Source organism: Mchenga conophoros, linkage group LG10 (assembly GCF_057382185.1).
Source record: "Mchenga conophoros isolate Kocher_MC1m ecotype Shallow Benthic linkage group LG10, M_conophoros_male_GT1.1, whole genome shotgun sequence".
Taxonomy (NCBI): domain Eukaryota; kingdom Metazoa; phylum Chordata; class Actinopteri; order Cichliformes; family Cichlidae; genus Mchenga; species Mchenga conophoros.
In genome coordinates, this window is record NC_140535.1 from 37,026,435 (window position 1) to 37,038,453 (window position 12,019).

A 12,019-nucleotide genomic window follows, 5' to 3' on the forward strand; every position below is an offset into this window, starting at 1 on the left:
CTTTTATTTATTGGTTTTACCAACTGTAACAGCCTGGCACCTCTTCCTCGTGCTGGTCACCAGCTTGGTCACACATTGTGGGATGGCATCTCACTCTTCAACCAGCATTTGTCACAAGTCAACCAGTGGTTGTGTTGGTCACAGAAAAAGCAGACAATAGTTAAAATTGTTTAGATAGCAAGCATCTTTGTTGCACTACTGTTACCCTTTCTAGTTTTTTAAAGATTAACAATGACTTTGTCTTCATGCTGGATGTTGTCTTTTGTCTGTGATTGTCTCTGTGAGCAAAGCTGCACCTACACAGGGCAGCGATCCGTCCGTCCCGCACAGCTGGCATCTTCGTGGGTGGATGGTGGCTGGTTGCAGCTGCTGGGCCTATTGAATTTTCTGGCAGAAACCTTTCATCAGTGTTTAATCAATGTATTTTAACAGGACACTAAATGTGGAAAGGAACTGACTGGCATTTGTGTAACACTTTTGTGGGAGGAAGCTGAGGAAGTACCTGGAGGAAACCCTTGCAGGCAAAGAGGAGAGCATGCAGTCTCCACACAGAAAGGCTTTGAACCAGGAACCTTCTTGCTGTGAGGCTGCCCCATTATGTAACCTGAATTCAAGCCCCTTGAGGCAAGTGTTGTTGTGATTTGGCGCTACAGAAATAAAATAAAATTGAACTGTTTTGACACACAGACCCGAGAGGCCACCCTGCTCCTTTAATTTAACCGTGGTTTGACTTGGGTAATCATTGGGTTTCATTTCCTTACACCTAAGCAATCCCCTAACGACCACGAGCCTGTCGAACCAGGTTTCTAAAGTTCCACTTGTGGCTCTTGATTCTTTATTAAGGTTCTTTAAGGTGACAGTCATGAATGACTTGAATATACAGTCTCATGTCATATCAGCGACTATACTTGCAACATCGTCACATTTCGTCAGTCTCTGCCCCAAAGCGTCAGACGACGAGGGTCTTTTCATCCAGCCTGATGTAAACACAGCGCAACTTAACTCGCATCTGCAGGGGATACTCCCACATACCTGCAATGACATCAACAAACCCGACTGTGCCAGAAGAACCGCCGAGACAACAGGAAATCTGAAATTAAACGGGCACAGAGCAGTCTGTGTATGAGTGGCGAAGCTGTGTGTGTCTGTGTGTTTAACTGGGTGAATAAACACAGCCTTCCCCTGACCCGGGACACTGAAAGCTCTCCTTGTGGATCCAATAAAGGCCCCTCCTAACTGAGCTTAAGGGCCTGTGGACTGGGAGGGAGGCAGGCAGATGCTGAAAAACTGGTAGTGACTCAAGTTCTAGTGAGTGAGTTTTTCTCCTCTATGTAGTTTGTGGTTGTTGGTTTCAGTTTAGCCTTATATATATGCTACTGCAGGCGGGTAAAGCCTGAGAAATGGCACCAGGGTAAAGTTAGCGCTTTGAAAAAAAAAATGCAGAGTAGTGTAATAATGAAAGCAATTTATGACACTGTTTCATCTAAATAGGGATATGATGAAATACTAGAACAACACAGAATTTTCAAAGGTTTTTCACTGAGTTTCATAAGGCTACATTAGTTTCAATCCACCCCCAGTGACAAAAATACTAATTGTTACATAAATGTATCTGAAATGCTGCTTTCACTCTTTTCTGGTCAGCTGTGTTTACTCACTTAATCCTTCTAAGAAACGAATCTAGCCATAGTCTGTGTTTACTGCCTTAATCACTCTGTAATCCCACGTTTCACTTTACACATTCATTATAAGCTTGTGTTGAAACAGAACCACTTGTAATACTAAGTCCCTAATAGCTTAGCTGTTTAATATGGCAAGCCATTAGTGCCAAAATTCGCCACTTTCCTAACCCGTTTGGTTAAGAAATGGCGTAAAAAACGCCGTTTAATTTTTCAAAACGCCGAAAAAAACGGCGTTCTGTTCCGACAAACGCCGCTTTTTCCGCCGCTCGGATGGCGCCCTGAACGCACCATCCGAGTGACGTAAAAAGCGGCGTTCAAAGACAGACGGAAACGCCGTTTTTTACGCTACTCGGCACAAAACGCCGTTTTTATGCATCTTTGAACGGCGTTTTTTACGGCGTTCTCTGCCAGCTGTAACGGCGTTTAAAACGGCGTTTTATTGAAATTATGCAGGGCACTCCCCATGGTTCCCTCATCCAATTACTTTCAACTCATTTCACCCAATCAAAGAAGAGGAAGTGCAGACCACACTAATGCATCACCGATTCACCTTGCTGCTAAGTGATTGCCTATTCAGTACCAGTGCTTGTCACAGTATTCACTTGTATTATAATCCCACTATGCATTTTGATGTGTTTAAGGCATGATCGAGCAAACAAACGACAGAATACTTTTTCTGAAACCTTAACTGTGTTACCTGTTATGGCAGCTAACAGGTAATGAGCAGAGCTAGCTCTGCTCATTTCTGAGCTTCTTTCTTATTTTCCTCTTTACTTCTCTTAACCTTTAACTTATGTTTTAGCAATCAGATCCTGCCATCTTGCATTACCGCTTCGTGCTAGTTATGTTGACTTTTCTCTTCTTTTGTCTCCACTTTTTTCACCCGTGTTTGGACACTCGGCGCATGGCTCCTTTGTTTACATTAGGGATCAGCTGTTAGCGCTGCGCCCTGCAGCTGCGCTACCGGCAGACATACCCTACATCCCCAGTGAGGGAAGAAACGGGGGTGATGTCTCCCGAGGACACCTCACACACCTTCTCTCCTTCCTGTAATCACTTTAAATGTGAGATCGCTCCCTGATATGATTGAGGAGCTAATGACGCTAACCCGGTCACAGTGGCAGTATCCCGGCACTGCCCGGTACTCCCTCTGTGAGTAGGCTGCCCGGCTTCCAGCTGCTGCGGGCGGACAAGACGAGAGACAGCGGTGAGAGGAAAGGAGGGGGGCTGGCAGTGTTTGTTAAAGACGGTTGTGGTATCTCTGGGCACATCGCTGTGAAAGAACAACTCTGCAACACAGACATTGCGCTATTAGCCGTTAGCATCCGTGGAGGTAGCCTGTGACTCTCTGTGGTCCGCAGACTGCAAACGCAATCTCCGAGAGCTCTTCTTCTAATATCAGGGGACTTTAATCATGTCTCGCTGGACTCCACACTGCCCACCTTCACCCAGTATGTGACCTGCCCCCACCGTAGGCAATAAAACATTGTACTTAATGTATGCCAATGAAAAAGTGGCATACAGTTCATCAGCTCCCCCTGCCCAGGGAAGATCGGATCGTAACCGAGTGCGTCTTGTCCCTGTGTGTGCAGCCCTTACTGTGCAGGGAGCCACTAATCACCCACGCAGTGCAGAGATGGTCCGCGGAGGGCATATAAATAAATAATAAAAGCAAGTAAATGACAGTATGCTCTTTCTGAAACAAACGGAGACCTTAACTTTTATCAAAATACCGTTTTACTCAGTTTAAAGTAATACCACTTTTTTCTTTTCGAAATAAGTGGAGACATTAACTTTGATCAAAATTCTTTCCCCCGCCATCTCCCTCCTAAGTGGTTAAACTGTCACACTGCTAGACTGCAACTGCACTCTTTGGTATCAACTTCTGTAATCCTGTAATTTCTGTGTAAAAGAATTAGATTGTGTATTATATTGTTAGTTTATACACCTGTGTGCGTGTGTATTTATGCATGTCCATACACATATATGGATTGTGTTTTACTTTTTTGTGCTTGAAAGATGCCCTCAAATGGAACCAAATTCCTTGTATGTGTTTGCGCATATACTTTTCCAATAAATGCGATTCTGATTGAGATATTTCCCTCTGTATGGCACACACGAGTAAATTAAGTAGAAAAAATGTCATGTGTATAGCCTCTTTTAAAATTGTTTTTAGGCTTGTAGAGATGACAGTAGGAAAGCAGACAAGTTTCCTGAGGTTGGGCTGAATGAACCTATAACACAGAGATAAACCTAAACAAGCAGAAGGAACTTTAGCTAAATATATTTTCACGTACAGCCAAATGACTGTAATAAAGTAGGTAAGCCGTGACCATAGAAAAAGCAAAGCAATCACTGGATATACTGTCCAAATTGCTACACACTTTTTAAGCATCGTTCACCAACAAACTGAGTCTAACAAATCATTTTTACTTTGGTAATTACAGTTATTGCCTTATGTATAAAATATAATTTTAATACCAGTGTTCATCATCTTGACGTGATTCTTTTTTTTTTTTTACAAAAAAGCTTTACAGCCTCTTACATAAGTCTACCACAATTACATAATTGATTTTTAACCAGGTTATAGTGAAAGGCCAGGTGTCAATCTCAGAGTTAACGCCGGAGCTTAAAGTCAGTTTGTTAAAACTGCTTTGTTCTCGAAACCAGTAAAATTAATTCGTAACTTTTAATTCTGAGTTGAGATTGATTCTTCAGTTCTTGGTTTGAGAACAATGAGGGTAAATTCATTTAACCTTTTACCTTGACTTAAGCACATAATTGTACTACATAGCCCTCGTCAATGGAACCCAATACCAGTATTTGACAGTAACAGGTAAGCCTCAAATTTAATTTTTAAATAGACAAGACACCATGAGAACTGACATTACAATATTTTATTTTACAAAAGTCAGTGTCTTTTAGTTCAAAGTTTGTCTGGCATCTCTTGTACATCTTGAAAATAAAAAACAAAAACCACTCTATGCAGTGTACTATAATTGAACATAAACAACAATATTTCAAAAGAATATTTCTAGATGAATTGTCATTTGAACTATTTCCTGGAAACTTTCTGAACACCACTTATTTTGCATAGCTTGATGCATGAATACCCTAGTTGTCTTAACTGGACTATAAATATAACTATATACACAATGAACAGTCATTTGTAAAAACACCTTTAAAATGTAAAATCTTTAAGAAGCCTGAGTGCCAGGAGCAATCCCCTTTAAGAACATTTACAATAAGAACTTCATCCCAAAAGCCCACAGGTTTTAACCACAGCTTCCCAGCATCAGTTCATGTATGCAGCTACACCTTTCCAAATCCCAGGGATCCTTTTAAGGCATCATTCATAAGATCTTTGAATTGATCTTCATCTGCAACACCTCTTGGGAGATACAGGGATAAGCTGCACGTTGATGTGTACGGGATACGCCGCATCCCTGACTCCTGATCGTAGAAGTCGATGTTGCAGGACTGTGGGAACCCCAGTGGTGGAAGTAAGTCAGCCCCAGTTATAAAGACGAGGAGCTCTTCAAATGTGTGGTCCACCTCTCGCTCTGTTAAAATACATACAAGTGTTAAATAAGGTGCAATGTGTAGATTTATAATCAGTTACACTGACTGCATAGTAGAACAGTTGCGTTAATGACTATTTTGGAGTCAAAAACAGGTTGTTAGGCAAAACAATTATTGCAAAGCATTGCATTAAAAAAAAAAAAAAAAAAAAATTACTCGAAGCAATCCTGCCCTGCTAAGACAGGAAATTAATTTTGTCCTCCGAGTCAGACCTATATGTCAAGGACTGTTTATGCAATGTGTATTTTTTTTAAAGAAGTTATTCATTCTGTCCTTGCAAGAGTACATTGGCTTTCTAGTGATGTCACATTTGCGTGGGTGTTGTCATTGCACCACTCGATTACTCTAAGACACTAATATACAGGAGGTTTCGTTATAGTCAACGTAATACCTGAAGGTTCTAGTTAGGCAGTGCATCTAATTAACAAATGACCTTTGTCTCAAAGGGAGACAAGTTTCAAATTGTGTTATTCTATCTTAAACACTGCAAAAACACTGGGGGTGATCGTGGCTCAAGAGTCTTGAGTCTTGTAATCGGAAGGTTGCCGGTTCGAGCCCCGGCTCGGACAGTCTCGGTCGTTGTGTCCTTGGGTGAGACACTTTACCCGTTGCCTACTGGTGGTGGTCAGAGGGCCCGGTGGCGCCAGTGCCCGGCAGCCTCACCTCTGTCAGTGTGGCTGTGGCTACAATGTAGCTGCCATCACCAGTGTGTGAATGTGTGGATGACTGCTTTAGTAAAGCGCTATACAAATACAGGCCATTTACCATTTACTTAATTCTCAGATGTGCTAATACAATTGAATCATAAATTTTACCATATTTTAAATACAAGTATGTAATATAACTATTTAATATTTTAGTGTTAGAAGTTTTCGGTCATGTAATAAAATTAATGTTTTACCAGAAATCACAATGAAAATCAAATTACATCCTATCTATCAGTCTAAACAAGCAAGATCTGGTAGAGATGACAGAGGATAAAAGAAATAATCTTCCAAAAATATTTGTTGTAGGTGGTTTCCTTTCAAATACCTCACCTAAAAAGGTAAAATAATCAAAAACTTCCTCATATGCTCTAAGAAGGGGTGGATTTTGCAAAGTTCTAAGGTTTTATTGCACCCAAGTGTTGTTTCGATTTAGTTGTCTGTATTTTGTATTGTGGACACTGTATTTAACATTAAATGCCTGAAGCAATTCAAACAGAAACAAGACATGTGTTGTATTCTATGTACTCACCCTGAATGGCCATAAGCCACCATTCCCACTGAAAGATGGTTGCTTCCTCTTCTTCACGTCTGTTACTTCCAGCTGGACTCCATCCAATGGTGAAGAGATCCTGGAAGCTGTTCCTTGTAAGTTTATTTCCTGCATTTGTAAATACAGGAAGGAACTGCTTCCAGCATCTCTTCACCATTTGCCAGAACCGACCACACGAGTCCATACCGGCAACAAACTGCTGAATCATGCTGGCAACCCTGTTGACCACAGATTGTACTCTCAATTCATACAACATAGCAAAATTGTGAAACAAAACAAAAAGTTTTGTCAATTTAAACACCACCTTAACTGCAATACAGATATAAACTCAGCAGATTGATGATTTGTTTAAGTGTTAACTATTAGGGGGGAACACAATGGGAAGACGAGCACTGACCAGGAAAGTACTTTGTAATTTTCTAACAAATTCTCACCTGTGAAACGCAAAATGAGATACAATCTCGCCCCTTATCCTCTTAACATCAAGTAGTGTGGCAGTGTAGATGTCAGGGATACCACAGCCTGCAATCCAGTCCCCAAGGTGACTTTTCAAGTCTGCCAGGTCTTCTGGGGTGCTGCAGCTGGAAACCTTGAAAATTAGGCACCTCCATAAATACATACGTTTAAAGCATTCACTAAGTGTACTTACATTTTGAGACGTTCCACTGATGAGTTAAGCTATGCATTGTGTTTCACTGAATTTAATTACACCTCAGCATGCACACAGTTTTACCTTTTCTATGTTCTGTTTGACGTCTTCGTCCATGAAGACCTCTACATCGAAGTCATCAAGAGATGTCTTCTGGCCACACATCATACAGAACAGGTGTCTGTTGATACACCGTGGCCCTGGCCCATTGTGTGCTATCGACCAAGCAATCAGTTTACCAGCCGTATAAAACTTGTTGCTTGACAGCAACTGCTGGCTATAGCTGAACAACAGACTGCCAGGCTTCCCCTCAAAAATCCCTAGGGAATTCTGAGTTTCGACCATAAGTAATCTGCAGGAAAAGATAGTAAAAAATAAAAAAAATTGAGTCAAATTGTGATTTCATCTTTGCAACAACAAAAAACACATTCATGCATTCTATTATTGTGTGGGAGAGATGGGAATGGGTTACCGAAAAAATTCCCGCCTTGGGCCTCCATAATCATCGGCCATTTCACCAACAAATTCAATATTTGGCAATTTATGCCAGGCAAAATATGACTTTGAAAGTGCCATGCAGGCACTATGTAGGATTTTCCTACGTCGGGCTATTATTGCACAATAATTGCTGGTGTCAAGATGAGTTTCCTGGAAATCTTTCATCACAGTCGCAAGGTCCATCTCGTCCTGAAGAGGGGGGGGGGAGAGAGAGAAGGGTCATGACTACATGAAACACATACACAGCAGTTCTGGCAGTGTTGTTCATGAGACATACATGCGAGTCATTTTGTTCAGGGGAAGCCAGGACAGCCTCATCCAGGTCTGATACTTCTGACTCTGCAGAGTCAATGTAAAACTCTTCCCTAAACAGAACAAATGCATTTGATTTTTTTAATATCATGTATACATACTGAAATGGAATGACTCATCTGATAAAAGAATCTGATTTCACATTATTTGGTCCTTGATTGCATCTGTTGGAGCCATTTGGATTTAAACAAATTTCAAAATATTAAAATATAAAGTTTGTTGTTAGTTTACTTCTATTTCTGGGTTAATCATTTTTTTATTTGTAGGTTAATGCTCACTTCATTGTTTTGTTGTTTATCTTATCAAGTCGCCAGGAAGAATTTCAGGGCTATTTTTGATAACTTAAGAGACTGGTATAAGACCAGCATGCACTGAGATGGGCCTTTTGTTTTGTTTGTTTGTTTGTTTTTTTAATTTGAGAGACAAGCAGCATGAAGGAACAAAAATGGATCTTGTTATTGGTTGCCAAAATGGATCAATAAACTATAAAATGCAACTTTCAAGTTTTGACAGTGCAGTTTTCCTGCGCACAAAAGATTATCACAGGCCAGCAGTGTCTTCTTTTCCTTTTTTTGTGAAACATAAGGAACTGCCCATTTACTGGGAATAGTTTGGGTGATTAGTTCCAAGTGTCTGAATGGTCAGGCTGACTAAAGTGTTATCGATGCATTTTCAGCAATTAAAAATACCAATATCATGACATCAACAAATCTGAAAAACATGAAAAAGCAAAACAGAAACCGAATGAGGCAATTAAACCATTGGTCTATATTCAGAGCACATAAATGTTATCAGTTCAATACATGCAACCTTTCAAATTTTAATATTCGCTGGTCTCACCCCGTATATTGTACTTATTGAGTGTCTATTTACCTATAGTGTGTGCTTTATAAGTTCCAGTTTACACTTAAGTTTTGGCATGTTATTCAACAACTACCACTTGCCTGTTAACCTCTGGTTCCTGGAGACCATGCCTACTAGAATGAGCTGTATGGTTTTCATGCAGACCACTGCAAAGGAATAGCAGAAATATTTCATAGCAGGAAGAGGACCCCAATGCAGATATTTATTGATCTAGACTACACAAAATGATCCAAGTTATAATAATGATATAATTAGTTTGTACCAAACTAGTTTTTACCAAAAAAATTAATGAAATTGTGCAATAGTTTAAGATTAAAATTCCAACTCATAAACAAACAAAGTGCCATTTACCTGATAACCTCTGGCTCCTGTACATTGTGCCTGCTATGGTCAGGTGTCTCGGTGTCATGCAGCACACTGCAATATGGTAAATATTGTTGATGAGAGGGTGTAATGCATTCACAGTGCTACAGTCCAAAGGCAGTTGTCAAAGACTTACATTGCCATCTCAGACTGCACAACTTCTCCACCAGTTGAGTCCTCATTGGCCTCTGTAATCTAAAACACCAGATTATTAAAATATAAAAGAAATGGAACAACAAATGACAAACAAGAACAGAGGACAACGCGCCAACTGGCAGGGAAACACACAAGGCTTAAATACATACTGAGGTGATTAGGGAATGTGAAACAGGAGGAGAGCACAGCTGGGACTCATCAGACATGACGAGGCAAAACTCAACACATTGACATAGTACACAGACTTTCAAAGTAAAACAGGAAACTGAACAGACGTGGACTAACCTAGGGGATACGGTGACAGAACAAGAGACACACTGACAGAGACGACTGTATACTAACAGAACACAGAACCACGACCTAAGAAGGAGAACACAAGAAATGCCCAGGACCTAGGAAGTTAGGAATACTAGCGACAGAAATCAAACCCAAGAGAATCAAAACACATCATGAAATCAAAGCTAACTAATACAAACAGAAAAACAACGAGTCCACAGACTCAGGACCGTGACACTTTGGGTAGGTAGAACTTAGGATAACTGAGGGGGAAAAAAATAAATAAATAAATAAAGGAAAGGTTAAGGACATTAACAAAAGACAATGAAAAAGCCAGAACCCAGGAAACTAAGATTACAAGAACAAAATGACCCTAACCCTAAAATACTGTTAGACCACAGTTGAAGCTTGCTCTACTGCATTTCTGTTATTAACAGTGAATCAATTGGCGGGGCATTATTTAAGCATAGCCATCTGGCATAGTGATCAGATGAATGTCTCAAATCCTTTGGGGAAAATCACAGCATTTATTATTCTGAGCAGTAACATGTTAAAGATGTCTTATACAATACTAGGGTGACTGGAGCGCCACTGAGTTACAGTAATAGTGACAATTATGCCATATCAGCCACCCGAGTGGAACATTTGAATACCTTTGGACGGATATAAAGATTGGAGCGACCCAGTAGGTTTCTTGCTCTAATTTCTTGGGGCGTCTCCTCTTCAAGAGGAAGAATGAGCCGCTGTCCATTCACTTTGCATAGATCGAACTGCAAGGGTATGTCTGCAATATTGTCCCGTAGTGCCTGCCTGAATTCAGCTGCATTTAGGTTTACAGGAACGACCACCCGAGTAGCAGGAGTGGCATCTGTAATCAAATTTAAACCAAATTAGCTTTCCCTAAAAACGGAAAAGGGTAAATTGTCACATTGTAGTGTCTCAACATCAACTTATTGGTGCAAGGAAATAAAGATTACAAAGGTGCTAAAAATCTAATGCCAAATTCTACAATTTGTAAACAACTGACACCATGATGTAGTTCTCATTTTTCAAACCCATCACTCCAAATAATTAATATTAATATAAATATTGATTACCCCTATGAGATCGGTAGTGTGTCAGTGTGGGATTCCTTAGTACTGACACCTTAAACGTTAACTGGCGATGTCTGGTTCTCCCGCCTCTTGGTCTGCGCACTGGCCCACCTCCGTGCTGTTGGCGGAAAACTCCAAAGCTATCATTAGACCATGAGATAATTTTAGTGAAACTAATCACACAGAGACACCCCCCCACCCCCCCCCCCCCCAAGAAAAAAAAGAAAAGAAAAAAAAACCACCCAACACACTCAGAGTAAGGAATGAGTGTTCAATCGGTGTTTATTGCATGCATTTTTCGATTGTCTCGCAAATTAAATGCTCCCTGAAAATATGGGATATGCTACATTTATAAACTAAAATCTTTATGCATAAATGCACATAACAGGGATTAAAATGACTGTCATTTGAAGTCGTCAATCTAGGATAGACATTTATGATTACAGAATTTGTTGTTGAATTGTAACAGATAATTAGTAAACGAGCCATTTATTATTTAAAAATGTAAAAGTTATTTCCTTTTGCAAAAACAAAAAAGGCGCAAAGCTAAAAGCTTGCCAATAGAGTAACCACCACCAAAGCATTTCACCTTTGTAGAAGAGATGTCCCCTCTTCACTGTCATCTTGATTCAGTAGCCGGTTAAATTGGGCATTCATTCTGTCTCTGATATCAGTGACTCTCCGTCGAAATGCAGCGCTCCGTTCGGACATGACTGTTCCCAAAAAGTCCGCCAAAAGGCTTGGCAGAAATATATATATAGCATCCCTAAAATTCAAAGTACGGCGGGAGAAGGTACATTGTTTGTGATTGGATAAGCAAGACTGAAGGTTGTGTTTTATTTTTAATCCACCCCTTACCACAACCTGTGATCAGAATTTGTGTTAACCAATCACAGTCAACCTCATATTTGTGTTGTCTCAATCAAGCTATGTGCGACAAACTACATACAGATGAATGCATGCGAAATCTCTGCGCCAACAAAAAACACCGTAAGTACCCTAGTTAATCTCAATTATTGTTCGTCTTTGCTAACTAAAAGCTAAGCGATGATTCAAAAACATTGCTTTGTCCTTTTAAGCACATGTTATATGTTAGCTTTGTATTGTAGTAAGCGAAAAAAAAGTCATGCTGAGAACCTTCACAGACAAGTCATGCTAACCTTTGTCCGTTAGGAATGTTGCCAACATGCCATTTTAGGTGAGGCATGTTAATAAGGTCTTTAATATGGTACTCCGTTTAGCCACTTTATATTATTTAAAATACGGTTTTATATCACTTGTTACAT

The 12,019-nt window shown here is 40.2% G+C and overlaps 1 protein-coding gene across 1 annotated transcript; it reads right to left on the reverse strand.

Moving 5' to 3' along the window:
- Positions 1 to 4,564: 4,564 nt before the first annotated feature.
- Positions 4,565 to 11,972, reverse strand: LOC146566467 (putative E3 ubiquitin-protein ligase HERC4). The gene is made up of 12 exons (XM_085290138.1): positions 11,323 to 11,972; positions 10,737 to 10,873; positions 10,293 to 10,507; positions 9,344 to 9,402; positions 9,196 to 9,261; positions 8,925 to 8,990; positions 7,946 to 8,033; positions 7,643 to 7,857; positions 7,255 to 7,522; positions 6,956 to 7,110; positions 6,501 to 6,739; positions 4,565 to 5,245 (listed from the first exon to the last, which is right to left on the reverse strand). Exons 1-12 carry the CDS (start codon positions 11,442 to 11,444, stop codon positions 4,995 to 4,997), a joined length of 1,881 nt encoding a protein of 626 aa, XP_085146264.1. The 5' UTR covers positions 11,445 to 11,972; the 3' UTR covers positions 4,565 to 4,994.
- Between the last annotated feature and the right edge of the window lie 47 nt (positions 11,973 to 12,019).